Raw genomic sequence first — 10374 nt, 5'->3', positions numbered from 1 at the left:
CCCACACCCCCCGTGTCCCCCATCCCCCCCGTGTCCCCCATCCCCACACCGCCCCCCCCGTCCCCACACCCCCCCGTGTCCCCCATCCCCCCACACCCCACATCCCCCCCGTGTCCCCCATCCCCCCACACCCCCCACACCCCCCGTGTCCCCGTCCCCAGACCGCCCGTGGCTGCAGGACCAGGCGAAGGTGGCACGGCTGCAGGGACACCTGGAAATCGCTTTCCGTCTGCTGCTGCGCCGCACCCACCGCGAGGGGCTCCTGGCCAGGGTGCGGGGTCCAAACTTGCGCGCGTGGGGCGTGGGGCGGGTTGGTTTCCACGCGTGTAACACGCGTGTCGCCGCCCAGCGTGACGCTCGCGTGTCCGTGTCTCCCGTGGGCAGCTGCCGCCGCAGGGACGTCTGCGCGCGCTGTGCTCGCAGCACGTGGAGCAGCTCCAGGCCTTCCGCCGCCTGCACCCCGGGGTGCTCCACGCCGCTTTCCCCCCGCTTTACCGCGAGCTTTTCGCCTCCGAGGCCGAGACCCCCGGCAGCGCCCGTTGAGCCCCCGCCGGGGGGGGGGGGTACCCCCCCCCCCGGCGGGGGGCTCAACGGGCGCTGCCGGGGTGGGGTGGTGTGTGGGGTGCTGGCACCCATGGGTGCTCCCAGGGTTGGGGTGCCAGCACCCACGGAGCATCCAGCACCCGGAAGGGCTCCGTCACCTGAGGGGGAATGCGTCACCCGGAGGGGTTTCGTCACCCGTGGGTGCTCCAAAACCTGTCACGGGGGGGGGGTGGGGTGTGTATTGCCCCATCACCCAAGGGTGCCCCTGCCCCACAGAGCAGTTTGGGAGCCCCTGGGCTGTGGTGGGTGCCTGGCCCCATTCGGGATGGCCACACGCAACAGCCACCCCCCCCCCCCAATCCCACCCCCGAGGTTTTCCCACGCGTGGCTTCCCCACACTCTCCCTTCACGGGTAGCCCGGTGGTGTGAGGGGGGGTGAGGGATGGGAGGGCCGCGGCTGTACCGAGCTGGAATAAAGGCATTTTTGGGGAAGGTGCGTCCGTGGGCTCCGTCACGGGGGGAACGGGGGGGGGGGGCGGACATGACACCCGCGTGGGACCCGCCCCGCCTCGCGGGACCCCACGGCCACGCCACGCGGGGCATTGTGGGACGGGGCTCTGCCGCTCTACGGGACCCCCTCCCCTCCACCCGTCACTCACCGCTCAGGGCGGGTCCGAGCACCTCTGCTGCTCGCTGATTGGCTTCAGCCGGCCGTTGAGCGGCGCGGATTGGTCATTTTATTCCCAGGCAAGTGCTGTGCCCCGCCCCTTCGCCCCTCTTCTCCCACCCCTTCGTGTGGGAGGCCGTCCGGGGATTGGCCACCGCCCCCCTTGGCGGTGATTGGTGGGCCGGGGAGGAGCGGTGCTATGATTGGAGCGCGGCCGGAGGGGGCGGGGCTGGTGGCGGCCGGACGCGTGAGGCGGCGGCGGTTCGAGGGGCGGCGGCACCGGGGCGAAGCCGGGTCCGTGGTCCCGGTCGGGGCTGGTGTCCGGGGGCTGCACCGCCGGGACCGGGCTCTCCAGGTAGGGTGAGGCCGCTCCGGGAGGCGGCGGGACCGCGGGGGTCCGTGCTCATCCACTGTGGCGGCCGCTCGCCCGGGGGTGTTGGGAGCCGTGGCCTGTTCTAGCGGGACCGGGACCGGGGCGGGCTCAGGCCTGAGCGTCTGCTCCGGGGGTGGCCGAGCCTTCAGCAGCGGCTGTGCGGGCGGGAGGGGGCCCCGGTGCGGGGGGGGGCTCGGTCTGGGTCCCCCTCCTGCAGCAGGGCCTGGCTCCCGGTAAAGCCTCTCCTCCTGCAGGCCGTGAGGAAGATGACGGCGGAGCGGGGTTACTGGAACAGCCTGACGGCCCTGCAGAAAGCTGCCGTGGTCCTGGGGATCCCGGCCGGTGCAGCCGTCTTCTACATCCTGTACCGCAGGTACCGGGAGAGCCGAGGTGGGTGTCGCAGTCCCCCCGTCGTCTCCAGCCCTCCCACGTGCGGGTTTGAGTGTTCAGCTGCCTCCCCTGTGCCCTGACCTCCCCTCGCCTTCCCCAAATGTGCTGAGGCGAACGCCCCTGGGACTTTCAGAGCCGCTGCAGGCCCCTCCCTGGGGACAGGGAGGCTTTTGGAGTAGCTTTGCCCGTGCTGAATTTCCCTTGTGGTGTTTATAAACCCCCCCCCGGGGTTTCTCTCTCCCTGTGCGGATGGACGTGGCTGTGGGGACCCACCGCCATCGCTCTGCCCTGCCCTCAGAGGAGCGGCTGACGTTCGTGGGAGATGAGGAGCTGGAAATCGAGATGCGAGTGCCCCGGGCGGCCGTGAAATCCATCATCGGCCGGAAGGGAGCCACTATCAAAAAAGTAAGCCATGCCGGAGCCGCCCCGCTCACGGGGGTGACGGGGAAAGGCCAAGTTCACTGGCAGCCCCAGTAAATGGCACCCGGGGGCTGGTCCCCCCCACCCTGTGCCCGCAGCTGAGCCAAGAGACGGGGGCTCGCATCGATGTGGAGGGAGAGGACGAGGGCGAGGAGACGGCGCTGCTGATTTCGGGCTCCCCCAGCCAAGTCTGCCGGGCGAAAGCCGCCGTCCACCAGATCGTGACGGAGAGCGCCCCGGTGTCGGAGCAGCTCTGCGTGCCCCAGAGAGCCGTCGGCAGGATTATCGGTACCTCCGCTCCCCTGGGGCCCTTCTGCCCGCCCTGGGGAGGCAGGGGACAGTGGGAGGTGTCACAAATTTACCCGCTCGCTGTCTGTGGGGGCACAATTGCCGTCGAAGCCCCCGACGGCGTGAGCGTGTCGGGAGATCTGCGGGCTGGAGGCTGGCTCCTGCTCTGAGTCCGTTCTGCCCCGGTTTCCCGGGGCTCTGTCTCCCGCAGGCCGGGGCGGTGAGACGGTGCGGGGCATCTGCCACAGCTCGGGGGCCAAAGTGCTCTGCGAGCGCGAGGCCGACGCCGGCCTGGCCCCGATCAGGGTCATCCAGCTCTCGGGGACGCGGAAGCAGGTGGCAGCGGCCAAGGTGAGCGGGAGGCAGAGGGCTTGGGGGACAGCTTGGCCCCCGAGCCCAACCCTCTCCTCTTTCCCCCCAAGAAACTCATCATGGAGAAGCTGATGGAAGACGACGCTTTCCGGAAGGAGCTGGCCCAGTCGACGGCGAGGCGGTGCCAGCGCAAGCAGCCCCTGGGCAGCCGGTGGGAGCAGGAGCCGCTCCCCGACGGGGTACCGGGGCATGGTGAAGAGGAGGGGGGCTTGTCCTGGGGTGAAGGCTCGCTCCTGGGCCAGGCTCCCTTTGAGGAGGCGGAGGAGCTGGAGGATGAGCTGGAGGAGCCGGCGGCAGGGCCTGACGCGGCAGTGCCGAAATTTGAGGGTAAGAGAAGCGTTCGCGTCGTCCCCGGGGCGCAACGGGAAAACCGCGCTGGGGGGAATGTGTCTGCTCGGGTCCCTGGGGCCCTGCAGCACGTTGGGAGCCATTTTAGCGGTGCTGGGTCACCCTGGGTTGCCTGTGGCGTTGTCCCCTGGGCTCCCTCCCTCCCCGCTCGAGGCAGGGCAGGACGGCTCGGCCGCCTCCTGGGCTCTCGCTGGAGCCGTTTGTCCTGCGGATGGTCCGAGACGTGTCTCCGCGAGCGGGATCCGCGGGTCGGCTTCTCCCCCTCTCTGCGGGAGGCCAGGGGTCCCCTCGGCCGCCCCGTCCGGCTCTCACCGGTGCTCCCTGCGCCTCTCCCGCAGTTCCCAGCCCCGATTTCAGCTTCCACGCGGACGAGCACCTGGAAGTTTACGTCTCGGCCGCGGAAAACCCCAACCACTTCTGGATCCAGATCATCGGCCACCGTAGCCTGCAGCTGGACAAGCTGACCGCCGAGATGCGGCAGTACTACCAGAGCAGCGGCCGCGCGGTGAGACCCTGCGGGGCGCCGGCTCCGCATCCCCCCCCTCACCGCGGGTCCCCTCGCCCACCCCAGAGCCGTCACCCGCCCTGTCCCTCCCCAGGCAGAGCTCTCCTCCGTCCGAGCAGGGGACATCGTGGCCGCCCCCTACATGGATGGCAGCGACTGGTACCGAGCCCGCGTCCTGGGCACGCTGGAGAACGGCAGCTTTGACCTTTATTACGTGGATTTTGGGGACAACGGGGAGGCCCCCCGCGAGGCGCTGCGAGCCCTGCGGTGAGCGTGGGGTGGCACCTGGGGGGAGAGCTGGAGGGTGACGAGGGGGCCGCGGCTGAACGTCCCCGGGGGAGGGCTGGTGGCGGCGGAGTTCGCCGAGGTAATTCGGTGTTCTGCGACGCGGTCGCGGTGCAAAAAGCCGCGGAAATCCCCGGGGAGCCGGGATGGTGGCCGAGGCGGGCTGTCCTCACCGGGAGAGCCGGCGGCGCGGCGTCATGGTGGTCTTCTCTCCCTGCCAGGAGCGACTTCCTGAGCCTGCCCTTCCAGGCCATCGAGTGCAGCCTGGCCGGGATCCTGCCGGCGGGTGAGCGGGGACGGAGCCCTGGGGGGAGGCGGGGGGCCGGATTCGGCCGCATCCCTTCCCCGCAGACGTCGCCCTGGGTCGTCCCCTTCTAACCCGGGCTGCGCTCCCCCCGTTGCCCCCTCCCGCAGGGGACGGGTGGGAAGAGGCGGCCCTGGACGCCTTCGACCGCCTCACCCACTGCGCCGCGTGGAAACCTCTGGTGGCAAAAATCTCCAGTTACGTCCAGTCCGGGCTCGGCACGCGGCCGAACGTCAGGCTCTACGATGTCCACCACGAAAAGGTGACCCCCGCCGCTCCCCCCCCCCGGCCTTCGAACGCGCCCTGACCCCCCTCCTCGGCGCTGCCGCATCCAGCCCCGTCTCGTTTTGGCGCAGAACCTGGACGTCGGAGCGGAGCTGGTGCGGCTGGGCTACGCCGTCCCCTGTCCCCAGGAGGAAGAGGAAGGGGCGGTGGGTGACGGCCCCCCGCCGCTGGCCCAGGACGCCACGGCGGAGACACCGGTGAGCGGACACGGGACGGGATCCCCGGGGCCATCCCGGTGTCCCCCGGTGACGGTTACCCCGGCTCTTCCCTGCGCAGGAGAACGGCACCGGCGCCTCCCTGGAGAGCCTCTTGTCGGAGCCGCCGAGGGGTCCCGGCGAGCCCCCCCTCACCCCGTCCTGCCTTTCGGGTACGCCGCGCGCCCACCCCTCCTGCCGGGGGGAGGCCGGGTGCCACCGTGCGCGGTCCCGTAAGGCGGGGGTGCCGGCGCGGCGTCGGGGCTCCCTTCTCACCCCCCCCGTTCTGCGCAGACGGTGCCTCCAGCAGCGGTGAGGACGTCGTGGTGACGGAGGGGAGCTCCCGGTGCCCCCCGGAGCAGGATTGTCCCCACGGAGCCCCCCGGGAGCACAGAGCGGGATGGACGTGATGCCCCCCCCCACCGTTACCGGTCGTGGCTCGGGGGGCTCCCGGTCTTTCCCCGGTTCTGGTCGGATTGTTTTTGCCCCAGCCCGGTTGTGCGGTGAGGGGGGAGAGGGGCTGCGGTGTCCCGGGTCAATAAACGGAACGTTTCGGAGCCCTGCTTTCACGGGAACTGCCGCCGGTGCCCCCCCGGGTCCCGAGGGGAGGAGGCTGAACTGGGACCCGTCCGGGGAGAACGGGCACTGCGGGAGCCCCCGGTTTGGGGGGCCCCTCGTTTCGGGGGGAAGCGGGAGCTGCCACACTGGGGTGCACAGCCGGGGCGGGGGGAGGATGGGACGGACGGCGGCCCGGGGCCGTCACGGGGGGGCTCTGGGTACCGGGTCGGGGGGGAGCTGGGCGCACGGGGCGCAGGCGCGCGGCGGGCAGCCCCCCCGGTGGGGTCCTGTGGCGCCGGCGGCCGGCCCCGGTGGGACCCTGATGCGCAGGCGCTCGGCGGGCAGCCCCGCGGGGTCCTCGGGCGCAGGCGCGCGGCGGGCAGCCCCGCGGGGTCCTCGGGCGCGGGGTCCTTCGGCGGCACCGGGAGCGGGACGGGGGCCGCCATGTTGGCCCGGGGGGCGGCGGGGGGCTGCGGCCTCCTGGTGCGGGCGGCGAGCCGGGCCCTGAGCCTCGGCCACAGCCGGGTGAGGGCCGGGGGGGCGGCACCGGGCGTGTGAGGGGCTTCCGCGGGGGGCTGCCGGGGCTGTTTGGGCACCGGGTGTGCGTTTTGGGTGCTGGGGGGGGGGGGGTGTCCGTGAGGGGAACGGGGGCGGCTGTCGGGGGCTGGGGAGCGGGGGGAGCTCGGGGCGGTGCCGGGGGTCCGTGGGCGGCTCGTGTGTGGGATGGGGACGTCTGGGGTGACCGGGGGGGTGCGTGTGTTTCCTCTCGCCTCGGTCGCTCCTCCCCGGGACGGAGCGGGATTCGCAGCCGCTTTGGTCCCGGTTTGCTCGGTCCGGGGCTCACTCCTTCCGCCCGGCCCAGGGGACGGTGGTGGTGGAGCGGTGGTGGCAGGTCCCGCTCAGCAAAGAGGGGCAGCAGCCGCGCCTGCACCCCCGGCGGCACCGGATCTACAGGCTGCTGGAGGACACCAAGCACCGGCCCAAGGGCAGCCTGGAGCTGATCCTCACCCGGGCCCTGGACGGTACGGCCCTTCCCGCCCGCGGGGTGCCCCGGGGCTGCGAAGCCCCCAGAGCAGCGGGCTTGCGGCGCTTTGGGGTTTTAATTAACAACCCTCCGCCGGATGGAACCCCGAAGCTGCCGCGGGGGCTGGCGCTTCTGCAGCGCGCTCCGGGCTAACGTCGCCTCGCCCCTCTCCTGGCAGATTTGGGGAGCCGCGGGGACGTGGTCAAGGTGAAGAAATCCCTGGGTCGCAACAAGCTCCTGCCCCAGGGACTAGCCGTCTACGCGTCGCCGGAGAACAAGAAGATGTTTGAGGAGGAGAAGAAGGTGGGTCGGCACGAAGGGGCTGCTGCTCCCAGCCCGGCCGGGGCCTTTCCGGCCCGTGCGCGCTCTGAAATCAGGGATCTTAACGGACGGAGCGGCGATTCGGTTTAAAAGGCTCCGCTGCTCCTTGGGATCGTCCCCGCGTCCCTCCGCCCGCGCGTTTGTGGTTTTGTGGGGCGAGATCTTAGAAGTACGGTCCCGCAGCGAGCCCCGCTCGTTAATAAATTCCCTCGGAGGGTTTGCCATGACAGGAAGAGCCCTCCGGGCTTCTGCCGAGCCGCCTCTCCCCCGGCAGCATGCAGGCAGCCTGCCCGGCGCGTGGCGTTGCCGCACCCGCCTTTCCTTTATCCTCCTCGATCCTCTCGTCCTTGCAGTTGCGCCAGGAAGGGAAGCTGGAGGTGCTCCAAACCCAGAGCGGGGAGAAGGTGAGCGGAGTCTAAAGTTGTTCCAGAGAAATCCGTGAGTTTTGGGCAGCACAAAGCCTCAGCCGAGCCCTCCTCCCCCCAGCCGCCTGTGTGTGGCTGCGCTTCCCGAGGCCGCGGCAGCCCCGTGCCCCCAGCCCCTCGGGACCTCCCTGACTTCCCAGCCGCGGTGCCGGGAGGCCGGTGCTCCCCCCAACGCCTTCCTCCCCGCCTTCGCAGACCATCAGGTTCCTCAAGAGCTGCCGCCTCGAGGTGGGCATGAAGAACAACGTCAAGTGGGAGCTGAACAACGAGATCGTGGCTCGCCACTTCCTCAAGAACGTGAGTGCTTAACGACGGCGTCGCCCGGAGCCGGCTCCACACCGGATGGGAGCTTTTTGCCGATGCCAGGAGCTCCCGTGTGCGAGCGGAGCCGCAGGAGTCGGTGACGGGGGCCCAAATGCCGAGGGGGGGGATGTCGCCGAAGGGTTGGAGGAGCCGGCAGCGCGTCCGTGGCCGGTTCGGGGCTTAGCCGAGGCGCGTGCCGAGAGCAGCTCGGTAGAGGCTGTAAGGCCTTCGAGGGGTTGAGGGAGACGGGAAATGGGGAGATGAGGCCGCCGCAGTCCCTCCCCCGGCACGGCGCCGGCAGGAGCGGCAGGGCTGGGGGCTCTGTCCTGGCCGTGCCGGGGGTCCTGCCAAGGGGCTGGGAGCCGGGGCGGGGGGGCTCGCTGCCCGCCCTCCCCGGCGCTCACTGCCGGCCTCGCTCTGTTTCCCAGCTGCGGGTTTTCGTGCCTCCCCACGCGCTGAAGCTGCCGGAGGAGCCCATCACCCGGTGGGGCGAGTACTGGTGCGACGTGACGGTGAGCGCCCCCCTGCCCCCCTCCCACGGGGGTCCCACGCCGGCGGTCTCGCCCACGTGCCCGCAGCGGAGCCGTGCAGCGCCGGGCCGGCGGTGCCGTCCTCTGGCACGGGGCGGGGTGCGAGGAGCGGAAATAGTTTATTTAAAAAAACCAAACCCAACAACCACCCGCCCCCCCGCCCCGTGCCCGTGACCCAGATAGACCAGAGCAGAGCGGCTCCTCGCCCGCCCCCCTCCATCTCCGTCCTTCCCGGCCCCCCCGGGGCGCGGAGCCGCTCCCCAACCGCCCCCCGCAGCTCCCCCCCCCTCCCTGTCAGCACCGCCGGGCGCCCTGGCTGTGGCCCCCGCTTCCTTCGCTGCGCCCGATTCCCAGAGCTGCAGGGGAGGGGAAGGGGCAAGGCCCCCCGCGTCCCCGTCCCCCCCCATTTCCCCCCTTTCCCCGCGCCTCCCCCAGCTCAGATCCCACCAGGATTTCGGGATGGAGCTCCCGCGGGCATGGAACGGCGGGGGGAGAAGGGAGAGCGGCCGCTCCCCTCTCCCCGGGGGGACGTGGGGGGGGTTCCCCGGCTGTGACCCCCCTCCCGCGCCGCAGGTGAACGGGCTGGAGACGGTGCGGGTGCCCATGTCGGTGGTGAAGTTCCTGCGGCCCCGGACCAAGCGCCGCAAGCACTGGCTGGCCCAGCAGCAGGCCCAGCTGGCCGCACACAGGGAGACGCTCCTCTGAGCCGGGGGGGCCACCGCTCCCCCCCCCCCCCCCGGCACCCCCCAGCCCCCCGGCGCTGCGATGGTACCCGTGCGCTGGGGGAACGGGGGGTGCCCCGGAATGGACTTGGGGGGTTGTTCCTGCGCCCCCCCCCTGCTCCCAGCCGGCGTGAGGGGGGGACACAAGATGGGGGGGGGGTCTGGCTGTCTGGAGACACCCCAACACCCCCCCGGGGAGCGCCGGTGGGGAAGGGTGACACCAGGCGCGGGGTCTCATTGCCTGTTGGAGCGAGACCCCCCCCGTGTGTCCCCCCCGTGTCCCCCCCTCAGGGTGCCGCTCCTGGTCTCCCCAGCTCCGCCTGGATCCGTCCCGGCAGCTCCGGCTGTGTGAAGTACTCTGGGGGGGGGGCGAGGGGTGAGTGGGAGGCCGGGACCCCCCCCTTTGGGGACCCCCCCCTTTGGGGACCCCCCCGGCCCCCCCCTCTCACCTGTGGCAAACGCCCGGACGTCGGCCGGTCGCCGGAGCAGCAGCTCCCTGCAAGGGGGGGGCAGTGGGGTTGGGGGGGGCGCAGGGGTTTGGGGAGAAAGGGGCTGTTTTGGCGTGGTTTCCCGCGATGGAAAATGGGTTTTTTTGTAACAGGAATTCAGGTGTTTTTGTGAAATTCCTCGGGGGGGTGTGGGGAAACTGAGGCACGGGGGGGCGTTGGGGGGGGTCCCACCTGAGGAAGCCCCGCAGCAGCACCCTGACCGCCGGCTGTGCCCGCAGGTACCTCTCGCTGCTCAGGCGGAGCGTGGGCTGTGGGGGGAGAACTGTCACCAGTGGGGCGGCCCACGCCAGGCCCTGCCCCCCCCCCCCCGATGCTGTGGGGTGTTGCCCAGCCCCGCACCGCCACGATGGGGGGGGGGGGAAATGTCACCGCCATTCCCCCCACGCGTGTGCTCGTGTCCCGGGTGGGTGTGGGTGTGTACCCCCGTGGGTGCGTGTACCCGCCCCCCCCGGCACCTGGTGGGGACGCGGCGGCGGTTGCGGCGGCGCCATCTTGGCTGCGCCCGGAGCGGCCCGTCGTCATGGCAACGGGGGGGGGGGGGGCGCGACACACGGGCGTGCGTGGGGGTGTGACACGGGGGGGGGAGATGGATGGTGTGAGTGTGCCGCTGGTGCTCCCCGTGTGCGTGGGGCCGTGTCTCGCCCCGCCACGGCGGCTGCGGCCGCTCAGCACCGGGGACAGCGCCGGGGGGACACGGGGACTCGGCCCCCCCGTGGGTGTGGGGGTGTGCACGGACACGCGTGCGCACACAGCCGCCCCCGTGCGCATCCGTGAGCGCACCCCCGTGCACACGCACACACACACACACACACACGCACCCCACGCACACGCATCCCCCCCCCCCCCCTCCTCCCCCGGCCCAGCCACAGTCCCGGCGGTCGCCGCGGCGGAGCCCCGGGCCGAGGCGGTGCCGGTGCCCGGTTGCCGGTGCCCGGTTGCCGGTGCCCATCCCCGGTGCCGATCCCCGGTGCCGCTCTGACATCAGCACCGGGCGGGGCGGGGCGGGGC

The 10374-nt window shown here is 71.9% G+C and overlaps 2 protein-coding genes and 1 long non-coding RNA gene across 4 annotated transcripts; 2 read left to right on the top strand and 1 right to left on the bottom strand.

The window, feature by feature from the left end:
* Positions 1–1445: 1445 nt before the first annotated feature.
* TDRKH (tudor and KH domain containing) lies at positions 1446–5531 on the top strand. The gene is made up of 13 exons (XM_054806011.1): positions 1446–1565; positions 1838–1973; positions 2272–2378; positions 2492–2681; positions 2893–3032; positions 3104–3380; positions 3740–3906; positions 4001–4173; positions 4413–4477; positions 4606–4757; positions 4852–4977; positions 5057–5147; positions 5269–5531. Exons 2-13 carry the CDS (start codon positions 1850–1852, stop codon positions 5382–5384), a joined length of 1728 nt encoding a protein of 575 aa, XP_054661986.1. The 5' UTR covers positions 1446–1565; positions 1838–1849; the 3' UTR covers positions 5385–5531.
* A 367-nt stretch (positions 5532–5898) lies between these two features.
* Positions 5899–9461, top strand: MRPL9 (mitochondrial ribosomal protein L9). Of its 2 annotated transcripts, XM_054806015.1 has the most exons (7): positions 5899–6057; positions 6395–6554; positions 6735–6859; positions 7231–7281; positions 7498–7599; positions 8034–8117; positions 8709–9461. In XM_054806015.1, the coding sequence occupies exons 1-7, from the start codon at positions 5977–5979 to the stop codon at positions 8838–8840; spliced, it is 735 nt and encodes a 244-aa protein (XP_054661990.1). In that variant the 5' UTR covers positions 5899–5976; the 3' UTR covers positions 8841–9461. The 2 variants fall into 2 exon arrangements, with proteins under 2 accessions (XP_054661990.1, XP_054661989.1); XM_054806014.1 differs by having other exon boundaries at positions 8034–9461.
* Positions 9323–9878, bottom strand: LOC129197521 (uncharacterized). The gene is made up of 3 exons (XR_008574333.1): positions 9822–9878; positions 9538–9614; positions 9323–9353 (listed from the first exon to the last, which is right to left on the bottom strand). It is a non-coding gene; the product is annotated as an uncharacterized LOC129197521 (long non-coding RNA).
* Between the last annotated feature and the right edge of the window lie 496 nt (positions 9879–10374).

This window comes from Grus americana, chromosome 29, assembly GCF_028858705.1.
Source record: "Grus americana isolate bGruAme1 chromosome 29, bGruAme1.mat, whole genome shotgun sequence".
Classification (NCBI taxonomy): domain Eukaryota; kingdom Metazoa; phylum Chordata; class Aves; order Gruiformes; family Gruidae; genus Grus; species Grus americana.
This window is presented reverse-complemented; position numbering and strand designations above follow the sequence as displayed.